The sequence below is a fragment of the Castanea sativa genome, chromosome 10 (genome assembly GCF_040712315.1).
Source record: "Castanea sativa cultivar Marrone di Chiusa Pesio chromosome 10, ASM4071231v1".
NCBI classification, from domain to species: Eukaryota; Viridiplantae; Streptophyta; class Magnoliopsida; order Fagales; family Fagaceae; genus Castanea; species Castanea sativa.
Window position 1 is genome coordinate 24,745,936 of NC_134022.1, and position 27,990 is coordinate 24,773,925.

Genomic DNA, 27,990 nt, shown 5'->3' on the forward strand with positions numbered 1-27,990 from the left:
TTCTTTTTTTTTTTAAGGGGTTTTTGGCGGGTGTTCTCGTGCGGTGACGTGTACAGTGACTCGACCTCTAGGATTGGTTCGTAACATTATGAGCTAATACGAGGAACCGACACCTGGGACCGTTCTATTTCGTTTTAAAATTAACGTTCAGTTTAATTTTGTATATATTGATTGATTTAATCCCCTAACTTTTACTTTTATTCACTGTTGTGTTTCTTTTAATTCGGTCATAGTTTGTTGTAACGGCTAGAAATAAACTCAGTTGTCCAACAATTTGAGTTTGACTCGGAAAAAGTACTTGTTTGTGTTTATTGAAAGTTTTTAGGCTCGTTTTCAAAATAAAAATAAAAATAAAAATTTAGGCTCCATTGTTAAAATACTAGTTTCGACTTTCAAATAAATATTTGTAATTCATTGATAATAAAAATAGATTATCTAATAGTAAAAATCATACATAATTTTAATAATACAAAGTTGGCAAATCTAATTTTTATTAGTTAATGGGGAAAAAATCATTGTATCTCATTAAATTGGATAGATGGTATCTATATTACTATTTAAGAGGTTTCCTCTTTCTAGACCGGATTTTTTTTTGTTCTAAAATATTTCTACATTCCTATGTTTAAGTAGAGACAAAATTAAAGGACAATCTGGTAAAATATAACCCTAACTTCCACTAAAATATTGCCTAAAAAATAGAGTCAATCTCCCGTTGATTTTCAAATTTATTTATCCACTTATAAATTAGATTCTCAAAATAAAATTATATATATAAAATAAGAAAATATTTTTATTTTTTTGGCTACAACCACTAAAAAAAAAAAGCCTCATCACACGTGCTTTAGTAGTTTATAATTAGTTAGTAAATTTTAGTATAGATTTGAAAGAGTGCAAAATTATCAATCATTGTGTTTATTATATATGAGAAAAATAATTATTTGATTAAATAATTCATGAACAAGTTTGAATTTATTTAATAAGAAAGTAAACTAAACTTGAACAAATAATATTGTTTGAGGTCAAGTTCAAGCTTGGTTTGTGTGTAAAACAATATTAAATGAAGTGCCTCCTGGTGACCTCACTGCTTACTACAGAGTGCCTCCTACCACCCCCCACATATTCCACCACCAAGAGTCTTTAGTCTATCTCTTAAATATTCACCCTACAGTATCAAAAATATCTTTTATCCTTATTGATTTTTATATAATTTTCACTGTCAAATTTACATTAGCTATTTTTATATGATGATACCTTATATGCATTGTAGACTAGACTTGCCAGGCAAGATGAAATTCTATTGTTTGGTGATAGAAAGTACTCATTCTTAATCTAAATTATTGTGGGTTAAATATAACCATGGTTTTGAAACCTGGACTGTTCAAAGAACTGAAAAAGGAAGAGGTTCAAGGTTTTAAAGGTCAGACCGATGTTAGATCGTGATGATGCTGTAAGTGCACAATTGCACCTGGACCCAAAAACACACGTGAACTCAGGCCCAATGAGCCTTAAACAATTAAATTTGTAGAGTGTGGGTTCGCAATCTAGTTTAGTGGTGTTCGAAACTTGAAAAACAGGCTAGAATGTTACAATATTTACAAACAATGGACAAATAGGGCAAAATGAACCTCCTCGGACGTAAGCCGATGACAACTTATATATTTTTTCTCTTATTCCTTTCAAATGTTACAGTTCTTAGTCCTTCTCTAGTTCTTTTCCAAAAAAGCCTTTTTTTTTTCTTCCTCCTTTTTTTTTACTCTCTTCCCTCTTTAAATACTTATTCTCCTTGCCTCTTCATCCACGTGTCACATAAATCTCACCCCTAGATCCTTAAGCAATGGCCAGAAGGCCCCTTCATACTGTTCAGGGGTCACTTCCCCATTAATGCGACCAGGGCAGTAGGTGCATGATCTTTAATGTGGAGGTAGCAGCTTTTTTTTGAGATATTTCTCTCACACCATTGCGTCCAGAGGGTACTTAAATCCCCCTCTTAACCAACGGTTCTTCCAGAACTCTGCCTTGATCTTTTTGGCGAATCTCATGGTCAGCGTGGGTCTGTTCGAGGAGAGATTCGTCCTCGAACGAATCCTCGGACTCTCGACTCATAGGCCGACCTGCAGTTCTAGGGACTTTTAGTCTAAAACAAATTAGCGTCCATCAATAAAGCCCAAGGCCCAAATACTTACTTAGGTCCTTTTAGTCCCCACAGATGCTATAATGAATTAATAATTAACTAAAATATAAATAAATGGAATAAATTTAAAAAACTAAGCAATCTTGATTAAAAATATATATATCTAAGCAAAATAAAATTATTGTCAAAAATATTATAAGAAAATTTATAAAAATAATAAAGCATAAAAAACATTGAAAATTATAGTTGATTATTTAAGTATAAAACTATGAAATATGAATATATTTGAAGGATTTTAATTATAATTATTTCAATTTATTCCTCCTTTTGAGATGGATAATAAAAATAAATGATATAATAAAATATTATTAATATTGATTATAAAATAAATATAGAGTAATGAAAGTTTAAATTATTCTTATGGCATTCTTTTAAATATACTTCATATAAATTAGTTTGCCACAAGGATCATAAATAACCAGCTATGGCATAGTGGTTAGGGTGTTAATTAAAAATTACTCCATTGAACCCCGGTTCTGGATGTGGTTGAATCATGATCAGTTTTGCTGAACCGTCCTATCTAACTGTAGTTCATTTCAATCTGGTTCCCTATTAACCTGATTGGATTGCCCAGTCCGATCTGGGTTTCAAAGCTATGAATATAACTTGATTTTTTTTTATTTTTATTTTTATCATTCATCAATGCATTGCCTTCCAAACCTAAGAAGGTTATTATTAGAGAGGAGTGATGCTACATACTCAACACTAACATCTTTCGCATTTTTTTTTTTTTAAAGTCATCTTTCACATAAATTGAGGGACAAATCCACTATTGAGGTGAATTTTGATAAATTTACCACTGGATTACATCTTCTTCTAATATCTTCCATACTTGAAAAATTTATATAAAACTAAAAATCAATAGTTATATTATCAATAAGTTGTTTAAATTGCAAATTTTTGTAGTTTAAAATTATACATAAAATATAAACTTATAGATCATATAGTAAATAATATCCAATTGACACAAAATTTGACATGTGTATTAAGAGCGTAAAGAACATGCAACTCAACGGTTAGATTTTCAAAATATGTAGTAATATTTATTTTATTGATTAAAGTTGTAACTTAAGGTTACAATCAATTTTGTAACTAAACTTTATCATAAATTGAGTTGACATGATTTTTATTGGCTCTCGTTAATTTGAGTCCAATACTAACATCACTTTATTATTTACTATTCACAACTTGTTACCTCAACAGTTGTGAAATATTTTATAAAAATAACTGTAACTCAAGACCTATTAAGTGGATAAAGTAATGCTAGCTACATACAAAATTGGAGGGACAACCTACTTGATGTAATTATTAGCTTTTCCTTTTGCTAAATTGATCTAATTACAGCTAGTGAGTTTGCTAATCTTGTTAAGCTGTCTCTTCATATATCCAAATTGATATAATTACAGCTAAGCGTGTTTGCTAATCTTGCTAAGCTATTTCTTTAAACATTCAAAATTGATATAATTACAGCTTAGTGAGTTTGCTAATCTTGATAACCTATCTCTTTATATATTAACTAAACATATTTGTTGGAAGTTATTTTCTGTCAAAACAAATAGAATATAAGTTGTTGACATTCATGTCATTTCACTGTTGACCGATACCTTTTATGATGTAATATTGTATGGTAAAATATAGGGTTTTATTTTTAACATTTATCAAATTTGTATATTTTAGTATAATTTTTGTAATTTTAGGATTTATGATTCTATCTCATTGCTTGTAGGTGTTTTTAAACGTTTCATAGTTAAATCAGACTCATTTTTTGGTACTGTATCAATTATGATGGGTTTAAGAAGATTTTTAGTTGAAAATTTGGTATTTTTTTGGGGGGGGGGAATTTAAATATAATTGCAAGTTGTAACATAAAATATAAATAAATCAATAAAATAAAATTTTTCTATATTTCTAGTGGATGCTAGTTGCTACAAGCCTACAATGCTACTCCTACCTAATTTGATGCTGATGCCTCCATGATCCAGGATTCCATTTTCTTTCGCTAGATGAATAAGGTTTATGGGATAGTTCATAGTTGGTATTGATTTGTCTTGCACTTTGTCGTAATGTCATTCTTTGATTTCCCAAAAGGACAAAGATGATTCCATGCAACTATGCAAGTGGTGGGTAAGTGGGTTGAATTTTCAATTTTCAACATTCATCATGTCGTGTGTTACTTGGAAGTAAGCTTGTAACTTGTAGTGTAGGATAATATTATAATGCTCCCACTATTTCAACTGAAATATTTATGTTCAAATTTTCTTATTCTAACTATTGAATTATTAAAAATAATAATAATTAATAATCTCGAACTCATTAACTTGAACAAAAATCCATTTTTTTCACAGTTTAGATATCCAAGAATTTGCTCGAATTTAGATTTTCAAATTCCATGTAATTCATGTGAAAATATCAATATTTGTTATGCGAATATTTATATTTTTGGTTCTAAATATTCCTTTTTAATTTGTTATAAAAGCAAATCAATACGATAACTAGGCCTTAGGCCCTAAACAAAATTTATGGTACTACCCCTTATATGATATCAAGAGACAAATAAATTTGTTGACGTAATTTGGCAAATTTGGGAACTAAAATTATGCTTTCTCAAACTTTTTGTTTGTACTGGACTTGCCCCTCATCATCCATGTATGTATTTACAGGAAGTCCAAGGGTTGCCTTCTCCTAAACTAGTTTAACTAGTCGCTAACCCATGCGATGCACAGAAAAACTATTGATTCTAAAAAAAAAAAAAAAATTCAACATTGAGTAAATAGATATTCTGGAAAAAAAAATTAATCTAAATAAATAATTAATCAACCAAAAATATAGCTTTTAATAAGAAAATAAAAAATCACATGAACCTAAATAAAAAACATTTAACGTGAAGAATTAAGATCACACAAAAAATCACACGAATCTAAATAAAAAACATTTAAGGTGAAGAATTAAGATCAACCTACTTGTAAGTGCACAATTGTACCCGGACCCAATAGCAAGTGATGGGCTCAGGCCCAATAAGCCTTATACAATGAAATTTGTAGAGTATGAGTTTGAAACCTAAGTTTGGGATGTTAGAAGTTGATTAACAGGCTAGAGTGCCACAATTTATGCAAGTGATAAATAAATATGACAAAGAAGCCTCCTCGGACGTAAGCCGAGGACAATTTGTATAATACTTCTCTTTCGATGCCCAAGATTACAATTTTTAGTTCTTTTTCAGCTAACCAGTAGGTCCCCCTTTCTTCCCTCTCTCGTCTTCTTATATACTTCTTCTTCTTCCCTGTTTCGTTCACGTGTCATACAAATCTTCCTCCTAGATACTTGTCCCATCCACCACCTTCTTGAAGTCTTCAAATAATAGCAGGAAGGCTGAATTCTACTGTTCAGAGGCCATTTTTCCATTAATGCGGCTAGGGAGGTAGATGCAGGGCCTTTAATGTGGTGGTAGCAGCTTTTTTCTCAGATATTTCTCACATGTTCCTGCTTCTAAAGAGTGCTTGGATCACACTTTTACCCACCAGTTCTTCCAGAATTCTGTCTCTAACCCGTTTAGCAAGTTCCAGGGCCGTTGCTGGGCCTGTCTGAGGAGATACTCCTCCTCGGACAACTCCTTGGACCTCTATAGTGCGGACTGACTTGTGGGCTAGAGACCCTGATCAAACAGATTTGTACCAACCAATCAGGCCCAAAACCCAAACGTTTGTTCAAGCACTTTTACCCCCCACACTACTGATACGCAAATACCAAAAATTCCAAGACTTAAAACTTCAAAATTCATAGAATCCCTAAATTATACTTCAAAATCAAACCAAATTCAACAAATTTATATATAACATACCAAATAAAAATTTATCGTTTCATAAGCTGTAAGACATAGGTTACACTTTGATTTTTTTCCAAAAAAATAGAGATGTTTTATCTGCAATGTACAATAAAAAAAAATAATTAGTAGAAATTTCAACCCAAAAATTAAACCCACGATTATCAACGTAAGTCTTTTTTTTTCAATGTTAGTCTTTTTTTTTTAGTCCTATCATAATTTGTGTTTTTATATAGATTATCAACGTTTGAATTTGAGTTTAAGTTAGACTTGTTAGAGAGATATATTAAGTTTCACTCTTTGTTAAGTTTTGATTAAATGAAAAAAAAAATTATTTTAAAAAAATGATAATGATGAGTTTGAGTTTAAGTTGGACTTATTAAAGAGATAGAGTTTCAATCATGCTTAAATTTAAATTAAATTAAATAATTTTATTTAAATAAAATAATAATTTTATTTAAATATTACGCTGATGTGAAAAATTGTGAGAATTTCAGAGGTTTTAGTTATATATATATATATATATATATAATATGCTATTAAAAAAATTAATATATTATTTACTCTAAATGAATGTGTCTTCTCCTTTTAATATATCTATACTACTATTTAAGGGGCTTCCTTTGTATGGATTCATATTTTTTTAGTTCAAAAATACCCCTACAGTCCTATGTTTAAATAGAGACAAAACTAAAGGACAATCCGGCAAAAACTCATTTTTTTAATTCAAAGATGCCCTTACAGTCTTATGTTTAAGTAGAGATAAAACTAAAGGACAATCCAGTAAAAATGCAACTCCAACTCCCACTAAAATATTGCCTAAAAAAGAGGACCACTCTCCTATTTATTTATAAATTGATTTATTCACTTATAAATTAGATTTTTAAAATAAAAATCATATATATATATAAAATAATTAAATACAGTTTTTTTCTACAAAATAGGACCACTAAAAAAGAAAAGTCTCATCGTACGCGCGAAGCGCGTGTGATGAGATTAGTTACTATTTAAGAGGTTTCTCATATTTAAGATCCTTAATTTAGATGTCCAAAATACCCTCAAATTCATCAGTTTCTAAGGCTTAGATCATAGGGTTAGATATGTAAAATTAGTAATTTAAAAACTCCTAATTTTTAGCTAAATTAAAAAAAAAAACAGTTTTTTCTCCCACTTCCACATTTTTCTCTCACGTTAGTTGTCAAATACTACTACAACTTCTTTTTGAAAAAAAATAAAAATAAATAAAACTGCTTTTTTTCCCCAAAAACATACCATTTTTTTTATCACTAAAATGTTTTTTTTTTCAAACCTTCACATTTCTCCCTCTCATTAGTAATTAAGTACTAATACGACTTTTTTTAAAAATAAAAAATAAAATAAAACTGCCTTGAGTAAAAATATATACACTCAAAAAATAAAAAAATAAAAAGCAACATCACATGTGCGAACTGGATGTTATGAGGCTAGTGTATATATATATATATATATATATATGTGTGTGTATATATGTGAGAGGGAGAGAGAAGTTATTCATATAATTTGCGATGAATTATCAGTTGCGTGAATTTTGTAAAATGTTCCCTATTATCCTTTTTGTTTTTGTTTTTTTCTATAGTGATCGAGTTGGGACAAATACAGTCAACCTTTAACGTGCGAACTCTAATATCGAATATATCCTCTGACTCTCGGGAAAAGAGTCTCTTCAATCTAATTGGATAGCTGTTTCTGCTTGCTTCCATGGCATCTCTCTCACCTCTCCCCAAAATTTTCGTACAAAACCCACATGTTCATGCAAATCCCCATGATCATTTGCATAATCCCAACGTAATATACCGAAACCTTTCATTTTCTGGGCTTGGATTTCGGTGTTCTCAACATGCATCGCTTGGAGAAACGAGAATTGTGAGAAAAAGTTCTAATCAAACTGAAGTTATGGTTGGTGAGTTTTCCACTTCCCTTTATTCATTCATATATAAAGGAGTAAGGACTCCCACTGATTCATGGGTTAGCTATAGTTTCTGTTATTAACTTGGTTTTGATTCGTAAAATTTGAAAGGACGAATACAGATAGCTATACCTATGTATGTGTGCTAAGCTTGCATGTAATGCTTTTGGTTTAATTACACACTGATGCGACCTTGACTTTTGTTATGGCAGATTCTGCTACTCAAGTTTTCGATGTTCCACTCTTGTCTTGCTTAGAGGTTAATTTCTTAGTCTCTTCTTTTAAATTGGCTATTGCAATGGATTGGTTTATGCTTTTTTTTTTTTAAATTGAGTTATGCCAAAGTTGAGTCTTTGGGTTTCTAGACCATACTTCAGAAATTAGTAGAATTACTGTTTCATTGAGTAATGATATGTTCGATTTGGACATTTATTAAGGCTATTGAAAGGCTAAAAGCAAACCGAGAAACCCAACATGTCAAGCAACCGCTTCTGGCCATGTACTCTAGCATTTTTGGTGGAATAACAACTGATCCTGCAGCTATGGTGATCCCCATTGATGATCACATGGTCCACAGAGGCCATGGTGTTTTTGATACTGCAGCTATAAGGGATGGGTTAGTGATTTCAACCCCATAACAAAGAGATTTTGTTTTTAGAACTTTATAAGTACATTTTATGCTCTTCTTCACGCGGGCACACACATATATCACACCAAGACCTTAAAATGGTTTATATACAGATATAGCATATAATGAATATATATATCAAATTGATAACTTTTATAGAATTAGAATTGGTCTAAATCAATTGTGAACTTGAACTATTACAACTCTTTCTTTAATAAAGCAGAATCAAATTGTAACTTATGCACGTTATTAGAAAAGCAAAAACAATTACTTGTACATAGTGAATCATATGACAAACTTTGTTGGTAGCAGAAGAAAACGGCTAATATGCATTTTCCGGTTTAAATCTTTAGATCAGTTCAATACTTCAATTCCATGTAAATATTTTAGTTTTAACCTGGTCTTAGGCTACCAATCCTAAAGCTAATTATCAACAAAGCTCCTAATTGAATCTTTGCTTTTAACCCCAGATTCCTCTATGAGTTGGACCAACACCTTGACCGAATTTTAAAGTCTGCGTCTTTGGCTAAAATTAAGCTCCCATTTGATCGGGAGAGCATAAGAAGAATTCTGATACAAACTGTGAGTGCCTCCAAGTGTAGAACAGGATCACTGAGATACTGGCTCTCAGTAGGACCCGGTGATTTCCAGCTCTCCTCATCTGGCTGCCATCAGCCAGCTCTTTACGCTGTTGTCATTCAAAGTGAATCACCATTTGATTCAAAGGGCATTAGAGTAATAACTTCATCAGTCCCAATAAAACCCCCTCAATTTGCTACCATGAAAAGTGTGAATTACCTTCCAAATGTGCTTTCAAAGATGGAGGCAGAAGAAAATGGTGCATATGCAGCTATTTGGCTGGATAGTGATGGGTTCATTGCTGAAGGACCTAACATGAATGTGGCGTTTGTTACAAAGGACAAGGAACTTCTTATGCCTAAGTTTGACAAAATTCTAAGTGGGTGCACAGCTAAGAGAGTTTTGACTCTTGCAGGAGAACTGGTTAGAAAGGGTGAGCTTCGGGGAATAGAAATGAGAAATGTGACTGTGGAGGAAGGGAAGAAAGCTGATGAGATGATGCTTATTGGCAGTGGGGTTCTTGTTCGGCCTGTAGTGCAGTGGGATGATCAGGTCATTGGTGATGGTAAGAACTTTTCTGCACTGTACTCACTGTGAACCCCCTAGAAACAATAATTTCTTTAGTTACACATATATGTGCAGGTATATTTGCACTTTAGGTTTCTTGTAAAACCAACATGGCATTATTTCCTGTTTGCTTATAAAAAATACATGACATTATTTACTGAGTTGACTTTGTTATATATACATGATTGGAACCACAACCTTAGATTGATTAATGCTAGTTATGTTTACAGAATGCATTAGATTTCCTCTGGTATGTGTTTTATGATGAGATTTTTGAACTTATAAGTGTTGTGAGAGGCATTAGTTCCTCCCATAAAGAGTTCTAGGAAGCATCATTCAGCAGGTACAGCTCATTTGACATCACTCAGAGCAGGTGGAGCTTATAATTTGAACATTTTTTCTTAAACAATAAGTCTATAGGCACTGAAAACTTCACAGAAATTTCCCACCCTTCCACTTTCCTTTGTGTTGTAGACTGTAGTGGGCCTAAATGTGGTGAGGGGCAACTATACATGAGAGGGTGAAATATTCAGTGCCAGTACTCAGTAGGTAAAGCTCTAGGAAGCATCATTCAGCAGGTAAAGCTCATTTGGCATCATTCAGAGCAGGTGGAACTAATTTGAACATTTTTTTCTTAAACAATAAGTCTATAGGCACTGAAAACTTCACAGAAATTCTCCACCCTTCCTCTTTCCTTTGTGTTGTAGTGGGCCTAAATGAGGTGAGGGGCAACTAGACCTGAGACTGAAAGAGTGAAATATTCAGTGCCAGTAGCATAGCTGTTTTTTTTAAAGAAGTGTTGTGCATGCTTTAGTTGCTTCTCTATTCACTGCATTGTAACATTGATTCAGAAATATCAAAAGTAATGCATTATCTATCATTCTATGGCCCTTGAAAATCATTCATCCTTCCTTGAAGTGGAATATCCCCACACTTTAAATTGTTGAGTTGAAATCATGTTTGCTTATAAAGCTTCAAAAGTTGACAAGTTGCAATTTTTGTTTCTTTTTAGGCAAAGAAGGTCCTGTGGCTCTCAGCCTCCTAAATCTCATTTTTGAGGACATGAAATCAGGCCCCCCTACAGTCCGAGTTCTTGTTCCTTATTAAGCTTGCTTCATTGGTGTTGCATGATCAGAGCTCTGAATGCCGGAATTCCTCTATTTGTGAATCACTCCATGGTTGTGATCTTCCTTTGTGACAAATAAGTGCTTTGAGTTCTTGACGTATTGCCCATTATCTATCTTTAGTAGTGATGGCAGGCAATGTCAGATTTGAGATAGCTTATCTCTTTGGTCTTTTATAAATGACAAGAATAACAGTGCTCTTCATGTGTATTTATAAGCTTCTAGTGCGTACAGCTATATGTTTTGCTTTTCTCAATGTCACAGGTTAGTATGAACGCATAGTGCAATGGTAACTTTTTTCCCTCACTCCAAATGCCCCCTTAAAAATTCCTCTGAAGTGGTGTCTTGTATTTAAATCTTTTATAGGAATAATTTGTGGGGGTTGTAATTGCTTAAATTTTGCAATCTGTGCAATGAAGGAGTTCATGGGTAAATTTTGTTGCTAAACTTTTAAGAAAATGTTTGTTAATCATCGTCATAGACATAAATTCAAATCTTATCTCATATATATAATGTTATCTAAGATTTATCGCCGTCTACAATAGTATACGCAAACTAAAAAATTAACCCGTCCCGGCATGAAATTGGAGATCATAGATACAATCAAGAATTCATATAAAATTCAAATAATTGTAGAGATTAGGCTCTAATCTAGCTGTTAAAAGGAAATGCCAGATAATTAGATAAATTGTTAGTATACTTTTGTATAGGACGTAAATAACTAAATATATGGAAGTTTAAACTTTAAACTACGAGCCACGGAAGAAGCAGACCCATGTTTCGTGCTCATGTCGATTATATAAAAGCTAGTGGAGCATCCATCTAGTGTTAAATATGCTGTGTAGTTGTTTTCTAAGCCGCTGCTTTGCAAAAGCTGATGCGTACTTGTTTTCTTATTACCTTTTCGCATACCAAAAAGATATTCCAATTCACATTTTTTAAGTGGGGTAGAATTATATAAAAAGCGTCTTCTAGTTCTCACTTCTCACAATGGCTTATATGTATAGCATGGTATTGTTGTAACACTCACTACACTTCAAAACCAAACAAGGTTTTTTCTATTCTCCCCTAATTATAAAATTATTAAAAAAAAATTACTGATTAATTAATAATAAACACTTTGTTCCTTATTGATTGAATTTCCATTTATTTTAATAGAAAATTCAAAGTTCTATCAATTTAAGAAAAAAATATTGTTTTTTTAGTTATATTTAACAAAAAATCATAATGGAATGAGGTAACTACTTACTACTAATAAATTCGAGGAGGCATTACTCAGTTTAGAAGTTTAGAAGGACATTACAACTACACGATAGTAGGAGGAAAATTGTCTCTAACCCTATGGAGGCATTTGTAGTGTGAACTATAAATTTCAAAATTTGTAATCATCATCTTAATTTTAGAACAATTTGTGATATTCTTCAAGGCTCCAACCATTTGAGTAATAGTCTAATGGTAATAATATCCTTTTAAGGTGTCTCATATATGTGGTTTGAACTCCATTTCGCTCATCTTCCCTTCACTATCTACAGTTTTAAAAATGTATTGCACATTGCAAATGTTTTTATGGTTCGAGGAGGGTGGACATTTTTAGTACTCTCATAATTTAAGCTTTAAAGAGTTGCCCACCAAACTATCAATTCTTACACTAATTAAGGGTTGTTAATAATTATGAGTTGTACTGTAAATTTTTTTTTGGGTAAGAAATACCATTCATTAATAATTTAATGATTTGCATGCATGAATTCATTAAGGTTGTGTATGTGTTAATATTTGTGCACGATCTGACTTTATTTATATATATAAAAAATGTATAAAAACATTATCTATTAAAAGTATTGAATGCCATATAAGCTATGCTATAAGGGCACTCAATAACCCCAAAAAAAAAAAACCTTCATTTAATAAAAGATGATACATGTAAACATAAGGTAGTTTAATAGTGACCGTCAAGGGCAGAGCTATAGCATGGCTTTTGGAGGGGGGGGGGGGATGGGTTATTTTATATTATGTATAAGTATTAAAGCTTTAAATATTTAACTACAAAAATAGAAGTTGGCCCCCTCAAATGATTGAGTTAGTCCAATAATGCTCTTAAAAATCAGTAGAATTTGTCAATTGGTCTTGTAGTTATAGAGACAAAGTAGTTTTTGTTTTCTCTAATTCGTTTTTTTGTACATGTTTAATATTAAACTAGACAGTTTTTGTATACTCATTAGAGTTTAAAAGATGATAAATTCCCCTAAAAAATTATCTTGCGAATATACATATTTCAAAGTTGCTAATTTTATATACAATATATTTATAAATTATGACCTACTCTAGTATCAACATATTAATATCTATATTTGTGTATGTACATTTACGCATGTGTATGATGGTTTATCTTAACTCAAAACTAATATATTAATACCAAAATTTGCCCTCCCAAACAAAAAATCCTAGCTCTGCCCCTAGTGACCATATATCTTTTTTGTGAAGCTTTAACATTGGAGGTCGAAATCCTTTAATTGACATAGAGGTTAAAAAAATAAGGAAGGTTAGACAGTCTATAAACACAAAATTTTGCATTTATTTGTAATTAGTAGGACATGATATTGAATTGTCTAAATTTAGAAATGATTTGGTTAGATGTCAAATTATTATCTATAATTTGTGTATGTGCAAGTTAGATTTGTACAAGTTAGATTTTAGCTTATGTGGAAGATAAAAATAAGTTATCTAATAGTACATTTACGGGAAAAAGCTTATAAGTGACAAATGTACAAGTTTTGAGTCTTTGACATTACAAATGTTAGAGAATGAGAAAGTGATTGTAAGGATGTAAAATTGACACAAGATGTACGTAGAAAACTCTAATAAAGGGATGAAAAACCATGGTTTGCGCAAGAAGAGGTAACTCTTGTACAATAAGGGTGTTATTTCTTCAAAGAGCGACCTTATTTTCTATCTTTCTATCTTACCAACTTTCTACTCTCTCCTCAAAATATCTACTTGGGTTCTTATTCTAAAAGTCCAGTTGCATGTTCCTTTTATAATCTGAGGAATATTGCTGAGTATAAAGACATGTGTTAAATCATCATTTTCTTATTTTTGGACTTTTCCACAGCTGGGGTACTATTTGGTGATCGGAGGAGAGAGAGCGCGCCAACATGGCACTATGGCATATGGGTAGGTGACTCTGTCACTGCTTGGGAAACAACTCTTGAACAAATGAGAGGAACATCAGGAGTACTGTAAGTGGTACACGTGTTTTCAAAAGTGGTCCAACATGCACTCAACCAATAAAGGGAGTTCTCATAGCTGTCGACTTTAAAAAGTCACATCTCCCTTTCGTGAGTGCTTGAGTACCATGTTAAATGTATATCTTACTTTCTTCCCAAGGTAGTCATGCCTTTAGCACAGGCCAATGATAGGATTTTGCAACCAACACTTCCTCTTCCTCTGCTCACAGCCATTCCACGTGTAGGGTTTAGATCTAACCACGTAGACATTCCCCATGCCTTGGTTGGTGGAATGTACATTTGGTTGATAAATATAAATAGTAAATTTCTTAGTAAATATTAGATATGACTTTTCACTAAACAAAATTAGTTAATCTAGTTTTATAAATTAATAAATGAACTTGATTTTATCTCGTTAACTCTAATAGTATAATCTAAATTATAATTTTTTTTGATAGGATAAATTATAATTTTTATACTGAACGAAGTCAAATGAAACTTTGATTGAAAACTAAGTAATGTCATGCATTATAAGACAAAAGATATCCCGATGAACGACTTCTAACCATTCTCAATTGTAATCTCGATTGTCATGCATAATGCACTACAAGAGAAAACAAAGTAAGTAATCTCAATTGTAATTTATTTTTTAATTTTAATTATTATTATAGGTTTTTAAATGAGTGAAAAAAAAAAAAATCGTTAGAGCGTTTTTCTTTATACATGAAATGAATAGATTAATCAAATAACTATGATAAGAAAATGAATCAAGTGTAAACTTAGATTATAGTTTAATATTGGTTGAGCTTGTATTTAAAATAAAATTTATACTTTTAATATTTGACTTGATTAAGTTCACGCCTTACTTTAAATACATTTTTATTAGCAAAAAGTCACAAAAAAGTCTATGAACACACACATTCTTACACTCATCTCTATAACTGGTGCATATATATTAAGCAGTGATTGAATTGTTTTCGCGGAATACGAGTGGTGGTCCCATATTTTAGTCACATGTTAACAAATAGAATCATGGTAAATTATATATTTAGTCTCTATCTTTTATATCATATTTTAATTTGGTCAATAATTTTTCATTGTGTTAATTTGGTCTCTAACTTTTTAGTGTCATGTCAATTTAGTCCTTATCGTTATATCTTGGATGAAAATTGATGATACGATGAACGATCAAAATAGAATTTTAGTGTATTGTCACATTAACGAAAGCTAATTTTTATTTTGCTCATTAGAAGCGTCATCAATTTTCTTCTAAAAAATAATTGCTAGGACTAAATTGACACGGTACTGAAAGATTATGGTTCAAATTGACACAATTGAAATGTTAATGATCAAATTGAAATATGATATATAAAATAAGAGCTAAATAAGTAGTTTACCTTAGAATAATTACCACAATTATCTTGTGTATCAAACTATGATTGTCTGCTTGTCACTTTTACATGAACTCATCATTTTTTTTTTTCATCCCTCACAATTTACCACATGAACAGTTGTGACACAAATTATGCCATTTTATGTGATTTTAGAATTTTTGTAACACACATGCATGCAATATGTGGCAAAGTGTGTGATAAGGTGTGCCCTTTTAGAAGAGTTTGATAAGTTATATAAATTTTTACAAAATATTTTACAACTGTAAATATTATGATAAAAAGTAAATGACAAATAATAAAGTGACTTTAATTGTTGACTAAAAATGAAATATATAATCAATCAACTGCTTTTCGTAGATACAGTTGCACGAGATAAATATTTCGAAACTAAAAAGTGGCAAGCCTAACGAAGGTGGGCCCACATAAAACACGAGGGAACTACAGTCAGCACCACTGGATGAAAATGGTCGGCCTTAAGAAGTGGTACATTTCAGAACGGCACGCGTGAGCTGTGACTCTAACAAACACGTGTCTCATTATGACTGGTCCATACTTTTAAAAACAAGTTAAATTTTACCTCTGAAAAACCAAAAACCCCAAATGATAGGGAAAACAAATAACAATTAACGAAAACTAAACCCAACAACGAAAAAAAGAAAAGAAAAAGGTTTTCCTCAACAGAAAAGTAGCGATCTCGAAGAGAGAGAGAGAGTTTTCAAACAGAATAGTTAGAGAGAGAAAGAAGGGTAGAGAGAGAGAGAGTCGCCGGAATTTTTTTGGTGATAATCGGCGGAATTTGTGAGCGATCTTTGACGGCGTTGAAATTAGTGGATCGGAGAATTTGAGCGGAGCGGAGCGGAGATGGTGAATTCAATGGTGGATAGAGCGACGAGCGATATGCTGATCGGTCCAGATTGGGCGATGAACATCGAGATCTGCGATATGCTCAATCACGACCCTGGGTACGCCTTTTGCACTATCTACCTAATCTTCGTTTTCACTTTTTTATTTTATTTTATTTTTTGTTTAGGCTAGAATTCAATATTTTCAATTATTCAAATTTCTCTATCTTTTGTATTATTTTCGCAATTTTGAATTTTTGATGGATATGAGTTGGGGATGGTGTTTTAATTTGATCGAACAGTTACCTTCGGCTTAGGAATAAGAACAAAAAAAGAAAAAGAAAAAAGAATTGAATTCTTATTCTAAATTTTGAAAGTTGAGGGGTTCGTTGCTTTCATGCCTCGCAAACGGTTAATCAATAATTTTTTTTTAATATATATAATTTTTTTTTTTATGTTTTACATTGTGTGAAGCAAAAGAGAGTTGGATTATAGGTAATTGGGTGTGTTGGGCCATAATTTGGATCTAGGAATATGAGCTGGGTGGTTTAGTTGATGGGTTTAAGAAAATTTTGTATCCATTTTGTGATAAAGTTTAGTTTGTGTTTGTATAATTTGGTGATGAGTGTGTTTGTTCCATAAGAAAGGGGTTGGGGGAAAGCTTGGGTTTAAAGGACCCACTAGTATGCGTAAATTACTAATAAAAAAGATTTACAAACTTATGGGAGTTGTTATACACACACACACACATTTGAATGGTTTACTAATGGAAAGAGACAGAAAGATAGGATACGAATGAGGAAATTTTCTTAAAGACAGTAGTATCCCTTATTGATGAAAGGATGAGAGAGAGAGTAGAGGAGAGCAATTAATGGTAAGAAAGAGTTGTTGATCAAGGTTAAAGGAACGGAAAAAAGGTAGAGGAAGACCAAAAATCACATTAGTAGAAGTAATAATAAAGGACATGTCAATTAGAGAAGTAATAGAGAGTATGATTTCAGATAGAATATAATGAAGGAAAAGAATAATGTGGTTGACCCAAAATTTTTGGGACTAAGGCTTTGTTTGTTGTTTAGTTAGTTGGGATAAAATGCAGCTCATGGTTGGTTATTTGTGATCATATAGCCGGTGGGGTCATTTGAATGATTAGGATTTCAATCATTTGAATGGTTTACGAACTTTTGGGAGTAGTTGTATTTATATCTATTTGAATGGTTTGGTTATTTGGGATAAAATATAGCTCAGGTTTGATAATTTGTGATCATATAGCTGGTGGGTTCATTTGAATGATGAGGATTCCAATCATTTGAATGGTTTTAAAATTATTTTTCTATTAGGGAAAGTGTGGATAAGGTTAAGATACCTTGTGTTCACTATCGTGAACATAGAGTTCTTGTTTCTTTATTAATAAATTCTTATTACCTATAAAAAAAGTGTGGATATGGTCAATATAAACTTGTTTGTAAGAACTGAAGAATACCATCGTATTACTTCATCTTGTTGTTGTGAATCTTGTGATGCACTAATGGTTGGAAATGATGAATTGTATGAAGGTGGCATATATATATAAAGGTTGTACTTCTTCCACTACAGCCTAGTGGCTCCCTATAATGAAATAGGGTCCTACAAATCATTGGGGTATGAGGTGAACCACATGCTTGGTTTGCGTATTCATTGTTAATTCTAGCACTTGTGTTTGAGGGCATAAATGGAGTTATATATGTTGATATTCATTGTCTTTCTCATTCAATTTTCCTAAGTTTAGAATTCTTTTCGTTATCATATATTGTTAGGCAAGCAAAGGATGTTGTTAAAGGTATAAAGAAGCGCATTGGCAGTAAAAATCCAAAAGTTCAACTGCTCGCCTTAACAGTAAGTTCACAAAACTTGATATTGATACACCTTTATGTGTGCGCACGCACACACACAGATTTCTATAAGTATATGAATTAAAAAAAAAGTAAATACATTTGATTCTGTGACCTCTTTCTGCTTGTGTTAAATTTTATTAATGTAGAGGTATATAATTTATATGTTATAAATTATGTAGAAAAATATTAATTATATAAAGACGTGTGCGTATGTGCTTTATAGTGTTTCTCTTCACATCCTGTTATTTTTGTTGGTAGACTACTTGGCAGAGCTTGTGGTCATATTATTTTCTCCATTGTTCAGGGTCGGTTATTAATGGAAATTGAGAAGGGTTATGTGTGCTGTTTGAGGCTTTGAACGGGTCTTTGTTTTGTGTTGTATGCTGGACTTCTGGAGCATGGGGAACTCTTTTAGGATATATCAAGACATAAAGTTGGCATGTGGGGAAATGGATTTAGTTGGTATGATGTGGATAAAGTTTAAGACAAGACTTACATATAAAAAAAAAAAAGTTTCAGACAAGACAGTCTGTTTAGACTGCTCTCTTCTATGGTGATTTTTTTAGAGGGTAGTGGGTTATACCAGAGATTTTTTTATAAATATTTTCTCAATGGAAGATGGACCAAACATTTTGATGACTACAAACGGTTGATTTTTGGGAGAAATTTCTTTAGATTAATTTGCTTAACCTTGACACTGTTTTATTATACACAAGATAATAATTGCAAAACTGTTGAACTGTTATCTTCACCTCAACCCTGACACCAGTTGAGGCAAAGATATTGCACATGCCTAGCTTGCTTAAAATGGTGTGAAAAACTTCACTTGATAATCCTTTAGTTAAGATGTCTGCTAGTTACTTTCTTATCTTCACAAATGGAATACAGATACTGTCATCATCTAGCTTCTACTTGATTAAATGTCTGTCAATTTCAATGTGTATCCTGTCAATAATGGAATACAAGATTGTGAACGATATTAATAGTTCTCTTGCTGTCACAATACAATCACATAGGTTCTCGCGTGTTAAAACCTCCTGCCTTTTCAACATCATTTTCATCTAAAGAATACCATGAACTACTGCATGGAATCTTGTCTCTGCACTGGACATGGCTACAATGGCCACCTGTTTCTTACTTCCCCAAGTGACCAAATTTCCTTCAACAAAGGTGCAATACCCTGAGTTGGATCTCCTATCAGTAATTTAACCTACCCAGTCAGCATATGTATAGGATTATATTGATAAGTGATCATGATTAGAAAAGAGTAATCCTACCAGGAGCTGATTTCATATGTTGAAGCATAGGAAGTCTTGCTAATGGCAAAATCATAAATGCTGAGCCTTTTTAATTTAACTAAATCAGATCTATCAAACCTCTTCACTTTCACACACAAAAACCACCAATCCTTCCTCCATCACACATGCCCACCACTCCACAGTGCGGCGTTTACATTGCCCCTCCACCTGTTGTGTGATGCACTTAGTGCCTCTCTTGATCTCAGTTGGGTTCAATTTCAATGTTTTAAAAAAAAATTAATATAAGTTTATTGAATAAGTGAAGTCTCAAAAAATTAATATAAGTTTATTCAACATCACCCAATGAACAACAAAATCCGGTACTTGTCACCCATCAAGACAAAATACTACCACCAACCTACGCCAAACTATTCTTTCACCATTCTCAATGTCTTCCACTGTTTGCCTTGTTGGATTTGGAAAATTATTGAACTCCCATACTAAAATTTGACAAGAACAAAAAATAAAGTGAAGTAAATATGCTCTTTATTTGTCAGAATAAAAAAATGAATGATAACATTGCAATTATTAAGCATAGGCTAAATAGAAATTTTATATTGTCTATTAAAGGGACAAATTTGGCGAGCTCACTAAATTGATTAAAGTGGAGATCCCTTGGTGTATGCCTTTTGCAGTTGATGTAGTTTTAGACTTTTAGTGGATAAAACTAGATGTGGATGGATAAGAGATGTTGGCTGCCTGGTAAGAGTAAAGGGTTCATGGTCAGTGCATACTACCATCTTCTAGTTGGCCATAGTGCGCAGTTTTTCTCTTGGAAATGCCTTTGAAAGCAGAAGATTTCCTCTAGGGTGGCTTTCTTTGTATGGACCGCTGCCTTGGGGAAATGTTTGACAGTTGACAATTTAAGGAAAAGAAAGGTTTGCATTTTGGATTGGTGTTATATGTGCAAGCGTAATAGTGAAACCGTTGACCATCTATTCCTTCATTGCCCGGGTGCTTTGGAGTTGTGGGATATGGTTTTTGGTTTATTTGGAGGTTGTTGGGTTATGCCAATGTCTGTTGTTGGGCTATTTGCTTGCTGGTAATGTCGTTTTGGTCGCCATCGTAATGGAGATATTTGGATGGTTGTTCCTCATTGTTTGATGTGGTGTATTTAGAAGGAGAGAAATAGTAGGTGTTTTGAAGACATTGAGCGTTCCATGTCTGATCTCAAGCTTCTATTTTTCAGAACCTTATTGGACTATTTCTCTGTGCGGAGAAACCATCCTTTTTCTTCCGTTTTGGATTTCGGTTGATTAGGACCAAAACAAAGTACATGGGATGTAAATTTAGTAAATGTAGAAACAAAGATGAAGGGGCCATAAGACTTGATGGTCAAGAGATACCAAAGAATGAGAGCTTTTGATAGCTTGGATCAATAATTCATAATGATTGAGAGATTAAAGAGGATGTGAATCATAGGATAAGAGTAAGGCAGATGAAGTGAAGAAATGCATAAAGAGTATTGTGTGATCATAGAATACCTATTAAGTTAAAGGTGCAATTTTATTGATTGTTATAAAACCAGTTATACTTTATGGTATGTAAAGTTGGGCTGCTAATACATGAGTGGAGTTGAAATGATACCATTAAGATGGATAAGTGGAAAAATTCAAGGAAACATATCATTCAAAATGAAGAAAGTCACTTAAAGATAGGGGTGACCCCTATTGATGAAAACATGAGAGTCGCTTGAGATAGTTTGATCACAAAGGAAATTGAGTTGATTCATGTTGAGGGAATGAAAAAATGTAGAAGAAGACCGAAAATAATATTAATTGAAGTAGTAAAAAAAGACATGTCAATTAAGAAAGTAACAAAGAGTATGATTTCATATAGAATGGAGTGATAGAAAAGAATTTGTGTCTTACCCTGACTGGTCTGTTAAGGATCCATAATCTACTCTAAAACTTTGGGACTAAAATTTGGTTGTTGTTGTAATAAAGGGAGAAATTAGCACAAAAATTTATTACCAAACAATTTTATTAGTTTTTGTTAGTTTAGAAATTGTTTTTAATTGTCATTGCCCATACAAATTTTCAATGTTTTGTTTGTTTTTCAAAAAACAGTTTTAAAGTTTTTTAAAAGAAATAAATTTATTAAAAACAATAGGAAATAATTTCCTGTTCTCACCTTGAAAATATGTTTTTTAGAATAAAGAATTGGAAATTGATCTGGTCAAGCACTATATCTTTTGTCATTTTAACAACTTTGTCTTACAGTGGACAACTGACTGGTGCTACATTTGTAAACCTAATGGGGGAGTCATGGATTATCTTTTCTTACGTTGTGTAATTGCGTGGAAGGTGTAGCAATTAGTTTTTAGTTTATTTTATTTTATTTTTGGGGGGGGGGGGGGTAAGTTAGGTATTGCCAAACTTTGTGTTGCTCTTTTGGCTTCTTCGAAAGGGAATTATGGAAAACTTAACAGAGGAGATTTGGAAGGTAGTTCATTTGTGCCTAATGTGGAGCAGTTGGAGGCAAAGGAATTTACACACTTTGAGGGAAAATCTGTCGGTGGTACAGCTCAAGGTTTTATTTCTAAAGACACCATATGAGTGGACTTGCTACTAGTCAATTTTACTTTTTGTTTCTTTGAATTTCTAGAGAATATGAATTTCAGATGTTAATTTCTTTGTATTTTCTTTTCTTTTTGGCTCTTCCTTTGTATATTTCTTGTGTACTAGGGTTGTGCCCTGTTTTGCACTTCTCTTTTTTATTTTATTTAGATGAAATTCGTTTACGTATACAAGAGTTTGGTTGCTATATTCTAGCTATTGGAGACAGTCATAAAGAATTGTGGGGACATTGTTCATATGCATGTGGCAGAGAAAGATGTTCTTCATGAAATGGTGAAGATAGTAAAAAAGAAGGTAAGAACGTTTCTAGAATATTTTAGTTGCAGCCAAATGTTGTTTTTAGTATTTACTCTCAATTTGTATATTATTTTAATAGTATTTCTGATTTATATTGTAGCCTGACTTCCATGTCAAAGAGAAGATATTGATCCTGATAGATACTTGGCAAGAAGCGTTTGGAGGACCAAGGGCAAGATATCCACAATATTATGCTGCATACCAAGATTTGTTGGTATGTCTACCTAAGTTTTTCTCTTGAAATGGTTTTCAGTCACAGAATTTTTACATAGTTGATGAACAATGAGATAAGAACCTTTTATGCACTACTAAATCAGTATGAATTTGTCGTTTCAGTTCTGTTACACTGTCATAGTGCTTATTCTCATAATTATTTTTTAACATTCTCTGAGTCAAAGCACTTATTTGTTTCAGCGTGCTGGGGCAGTATTCCCTCAGAGATCTGAGAGGGCTGCACCTGTATTTACACCTCCTCAAACACAACCTTTGTCATCATATCCTCAGAATTTGCGCAATCCTGATAATCAGCTAGAGACCGCTGAGTCATCTGCAGATTCTGAGTTTCCAACCTTGAGGTACGTCCGTAGCTCTGTTATGTTGCTTGACTGGAAATTAATCTGACAATCATTTTGGTAGTCAACATATAAATTTATCTGGCTACTTGAGATGGTACTTCTCTATTAGTTGCCCATGACTGGATGATGGCAAGACTGTTATTTGATTTTTGAGCACATCTGAATGTGGGGCAGTTATCCAATCTCATATAAAGTGCACTACCTATACGAGATTTTCATTTCCATTATTGGATGAAACATGTCAAACTATATTCTTTTGTGACTGATGCATATATAGAAGGTATTATAGCCAGCATGTGATTTACTTATCAATTTATATAGCCAGCATGTGATTTTCCTTGATTTTCGGGCCAAGTGTTCTATTCTGTCCTGTCCTTTGCTTGCAGATGAATTCAATAATTTTTCTTTCCCCCTGATTGAACTCAGTATATTAATTGAGGATAAACTTGTGTTCCTGGTCTCATCTTGTCCTTTGCATAGTTAGTAGTAGAATATCCTTCCACTACTCATTTAGTTCTCAAGCATTTAGGGACAGGAATTTAGATATATTTATTGGGCTCGATTAAAGGGGACTTGAAGTAACATGATGCTGATGGTTTAAATATTTTCCCTATGAAAGTGAACAGAGGGATGTTCTTTGGATCAGAAGATTTGATTGGTCAATATAAGAATGAGCATAAACTAATTTTTTCCAGTGCTGATGAGTGCATAACATTATATGCCCTTTTTAATCATTTTTATCAACTAATGTCATTTTTGTGATGGAAAATTCTTTTGTTAGCCTGACAGAAATTCAGAATGCACGTGGTATCATGGATGTCCTTGCAGAAATGCTAAGTGCAATAGAGCCAGCAAACAAAGAGGTATATTTGAAATGTGAAGAATATTGAAACTAAACTACCATTATCATGTGATCAATGCATCTGTAATATAGTGCTGAATGCTTTACAAATACACTATTATCTTCATCAAAACTGCACTGCTATAACTTGATTTGGATCATAATTTGTCTAGTTTATATCATTACGCAATATTTTTTTGCATATAAATTTCAAACAATTAAAACCAAATCCTGGAAATATTTCTCACTTTTTTTAGTGCATATTACAATTCTCTTATCCAATCTCTGTCTGCATGCTGGATAATATTCGTTCTAATATGCAGGGGCTTAGGCAGGAGGTTGTTGTCGACTTGGTGGAACAGTGTCGTACATACAAGCAGAGAGTGGTGCACCTTGTTAACTCGACTTCGTAAGACCTTGCCTCTGTTTACATTACTCAAGCTCTTTTATAAATAGATCCAGGCTTGGCTCTTTAGTCATTTTAGTAATGCTTGTAAAAGCTGCCCTTTATTCAGTTTTATTTCTTCTTCTTACCATGATGTATTGCACGTGGATTTTTTATTTTTTATTTATTATGTTATCATGTTGGTATTCTGTTGTGTTGTCCCTTCCAATGCCCTCAGTTTTTTTTTTTTTTTTTGGGGGGGGGGGGGTTGGTTTCAGAATGATGTTGGCATTACTCTTGGATGTGCTTCTCTGTTTTTGACTGGATTTGTTAACACTGTAGTAAGTGCCTATGTTGGCTATTGGCTAATGGTGCCAATCCTGAACCTGGCTGGCTGGTTGAACTGTTTGGGCTGGTCTTTTGGGCTTCATTTTTGTTCCTTCAAACTCTTAATGCCAGTTTATTTGGAAACAGTTCTCTTTGACACAATTAGTTAAATCTTTCAGCATGGCCTCTCTCTAACATGCGTGCATATTGCACAAACATACATATACATTGGTTGTGTATATGGGATGTATGTGTTTGTGTCTAGCTTCATTTACTGACTTTCAGCAATGACATTATTTTTTTGAAAAGTCCTTGCTTTAGTGAGCAAATCCCACAACCCTTTGAAATGTTATGTGGATTTATATATGCAATGTAGTTGGTTATCACAATCATAATTTCATCCATCTCTTCAGGGATGAGTCACTGTTGTGTCAAGGACTATCGCTGAATGATGACTTGCAGCGAGTACTGGCCAGGCATGAAGCTATTGCATCAGGAACTTCTGTTCAAACGGAGAAAACCAAGCCTGAACCAGTGAGATCACTCATTGATGTTGGTGGTCCTCTGGTTGATGCTGGAGAAAATACTAAACAGCCTGACGGGAGGTAATAGGGCTTTCTTGAACTTTTTACATTCACTGCACTATCTATTTTAGTATAATAACTAAATCCACAGGTAAACTGTGTAATTATTGAGATTGACCTAATGTAAAATCATCATCTTTTATTACTTATAATTCTATTAGTTTTATCACATCAATTACAAAGAGATCTAATAAGAAATCTTTTAAGTAGGTATTCACTGCCAATGCTTTTTTTTTTTTTTTTTTTCACTGCTAGGTTTTATGATTGTTTTTACTTTTTTTAAAAAAATTGAATTTCTAAATTCTCTTTTACTTATTTAGAAAAAGGTTGTGAGTCACGTATTGTGCCCTTTTATAAACGAAATTGGTGTTCTAAATGCAGCACTGTTTATAGATGTGAATCTTTGTTTTGCATCTTCTCTTGTCATTGTTGTTTTTAATGGAAGCATGTTGCTTGTTGGTCTTATATGCATCTTGAAATTGATAATGGGTCTCAGCTGGCCTGTAACTTCTGGGACTCTCTGAAGTTTTAGATCTCTCTTTTTGCTAGTTCTTTTCCCAACCTTTGTTCTTCTTTTAGATTTTTTGTAGCGTAAATTGAACTAGGGTCTTGAGAAATTTTTAGTGAATTTCATCTACCAGGGATTTGTATTTATCAAAAAAAAATCTACCAAGGATTTGTGGAAATCACATTTTTGCAAGTGCTTGGTTGAAAATTTTTGGCCATTGCACAGGGTAGAATTATATGCATCTTGCCTTCAAGTTCCACCTCTTGAGCCCATGTGTTTTAGAATGCTGGAATCAAAACTAAAGGTGCTCAAAATTGGAAGGGATTTTTGAATTTTGTGTGTGTGTGTGTTGCAAACCTGATCTTTTCAGCGTACAAATTGAGGACCTAATGGCCTTTCCCTCATATAAGCTAAGGGTTGAGCAGAAGGTCATGGTCCTGTCAAGTAGGGTCATGAGTTTTATTTGCCTATAAAAGGAGAAGTTTTGATGAAATTTAGTACTTTGATCGGATACCATCTGGTTATTTGAGCTGTAATAGGCTAAGAGCAAGGCTTTTTATGCAGATCCACTTCAAGTGCCAGTGCAGGGGCACAGCCGCTGAACCAGTTATTGCTTCCTGCACCTCCTGTAACTAATGCTGCAGCTCCTTCAGCAAGGGTTGATCCCAAAATGGACCTGCTGAGTGGTGATGACTATAGCTCACCAAAGGCTGATAATTCACTGGCTCTTGTTCCTGTTGGGGTGCAACCGCCGAACACTCCTTTGTCTCAGCAGAATGCCCTTGTTCTTTTTGACATGTTGACAGATGCTAACACTCCAAATTCTGTCAATACTCAATCTGCCAATCTGGCTGGACAAAGCAATCATTTGGCTCATCCAATCCAACAGCAGCCGAATACTCAATCTCCCCAAGGTGGATTTTACTCAAATGGAAGTGCCCCAAATGTTGGGTCGCCTCAGTATGAACAGTCAGTCTACATGCAAGGGGCTGGTTCAGCCTGGAATGGCCAGATTCCCCAGCAGCAGCAACCTCCTTCGTCAGTCTATGGTGCAGTTCTCACTTACATATATGCTATTCTTTACTATAAATACATAATTCTTTTTGTCAGGTCTAATATAGCCGCATTCTCCTATCTTGGCAAAAGCAGCCTCAGCATGCCTCATCACCATCATGTCAAAAACTTGTTAATGTTTACAATAAATGCAGGATCCTTATATTTTATGTTTTCACCAACTAGCATGCTGTGATGTTCTGGGCTCAAGTTGTCAGCTTTTATCATGTAAATGCTTGGATTTGTGTGCTCAGAATGATGGACAGGAACTTAAATGCTTACTTTTGAACAGGTGCTCAAAGCAGTGGGTCATTTCCACCACCACCTTGGGAAGCTCAGCCAGTGGACAATGGTAGCCTTGTAGCTGCTGCTCAATACCCTCAACCGGTGCAAGCTGGTCAGGTGGTTGTCACACATCCTCTGGGATCGCAACCAATGAGGAATGATCAGGTGGTAGGTATGTATATCCAGCCAATTACAGGCGGCCATTTGTCGGCAATTAATGGCCAGGTTGGTCAGAGCCAGCAGTTGGGTTTGCACTCTCAGCCGATCCAGGGAGGGCCATATATGGGAATGGTTCCGCAGCCAATGCAAGCCACCCAAATGATGCCTATGTATCCTCAACAGATGTATGGTAACCAATATGCGGGCTATGGCTATGGTCAGCAACAAGGGATGCAATACGTAGAGCAGGGAATGTATGGTTTATCTGTTAGTGACAACAATGGCTCGAGGAACTCTTACCAGGTTCCTACTTCATCTTATGTCACACCTAGCAAACCTTCTAAGCCAGAGGATAAGCTATTCGGGGACCTGGTTAATATGGCAAAAGTGAAGCCAACGAAACCCACTCCTGGAAGTGCTGGTAGTATGTGAAGTCATGAAGATTTCGTGATTTTTTTTCCACCCTCTTCTCTCTCTTTCTCTCTCTTCTTCTTCTTCTTCTTCTCTCTCTATCTCTCTCTCTTCTTTTTTTTTTTTTTTTTTTTTTTTTTTTTTTTTTTTTTTACGGTTTGCTAACTGGTTTCCTCTTGTCTTATTATTATTTTTTTCCTTTTAATTTTTCAATATATATATAGTTTTTGCTTTTGACCCACATTTGTGTTGTTTATTTGGAATCATGTACATTCCTTGTAGAGAGAAAAAAAGAAAAGGGATACCTCCGCTTGGATTAGGATGACATAAACGATATTTGGACTTTATTTTCCTTCTATTAGTTGGAAGCATTCTTTCTTTTTGGTACCTCCATTCGTTTTTTTATTTTATTTTTTTTAATAGATGATTTCATTAAAATTTTCTCTTACCTGGCTATACCTGGGAACTTTTAATGCGCAATGAGTTTGAGGGGGTAAGAAGTA

The 27,990-nt window shown here is 33.4% G+C and overlaps 2 protein-coding genes across 3 annotated transcripts; both read left to right on the forward strand.

Moving 5' to 3' along the window:
- Nucleotides 1-7,643: 7,643 nt before the first annotated feature.
- Nucleotides 7,644-11,160, forward strand: LOC142611838 (D-amino-acid transaminase, chloroplastic). The gene is made up of 5 exons (XM_075783979.1): nt 7,644-7,950; nt 8,169-8,215; nt 8,394-8,572; nt 9,055-9,728; nt 10,743-11,160. The coding sequence occupies exons 1-5, from the start codon at nt 7,749-7,751 to the stop codon at nt 10,835-10,837; spliced, it is 1,197 nt and encodes a 398-aa protein (XP_075640094.1). The 5' UTR covers nt 7,644-7,748; the 3' UTR covers nt 10,838-11,160.
- Nucleotides 11,161-16,070: 4,910 nt separating this feature from the next.
- On the forward strand, nt 16,071-27,728 carry LOC142613191 (TOM1-like protein 9). 2 transcript variants are annotated; one of them, XM_075785420.1, is made up of 10 exons: nt 16,071-16,434; nt 18,108-18,186; nt 22,258-22,356; nt 22,460-22,573; nt 22,774-22,934; nt 23,716-23,797; nt 24,099-24,184; nt 24,901-25,092; nt 26,144-26,628; nt 26,925-27,728. In XM_075785420.1, exons 1-10 carry the CDS (start codon nt 16,334-16,336, stop codon nt 27,506-27,508), a joined length of 1,983 nt encoding a protein of 660 aa, XP_075641535.1. In that variant the 5' UTR covers nt 16,071-16,333; the 3' UTR covers nt 27,509-27,728. The 2 variants fall into 2 exon arrangements, with proteins under 2 accessions (XP_075641535.1, XP_075641536.1); XM_075785421.1 differs by lacking the exons at nt 16,071-16,434; nt 18,108-18,186 and adding an exon at nt 21,858-22,015.
- The last annotated feature ends 262 nt before the right edge of the window (nt 27,729-27,990 follow it).

Coding starts and splice junctions, on each gene's coding strand:
- LOC142611838 (XM_075783979.1), top strand. CDS start 7,749: ATGGCATCTCTCTCACCTCTCCCCAAAATTTTCGTACAAAACCCACAT. Junction 7,951..8,168: donor TCAAACTGAAGTTATGGTTG/GTGAGTTTTCCA, acceptor TTGTTATGGCAG/ATTCTGCTACTCAAGTTTTC. Junction 8,216..8,393: donor CACTCTTGTCTTGCTTAGAG/GTTAATTTCTTA, acceptor ACATTTATTAAG/GCTATTGAAAGGCTAAAAGC.
- LOC142613191 (XM_075785420.1), top strand. CDS start 16,334: ATGGTGAATTCAATGGTGGATAGAGCGACGAGCGATATGCTGATCGGT. Junction 22,935..23,715: donor TCTGAGTTTCCAACCTTGAG/GTACGTCCGTAG, acceptor TTCTTTTGTTAG/CCTGACAGAAATTCAGAATG. Junction 24,185..24,900: donor CACCTTGTTAACTCGACTTC/GTAAGACCTTGC, acceptor CCATCTCTTCAG/GGATGAGTCACTGTTGTGTC.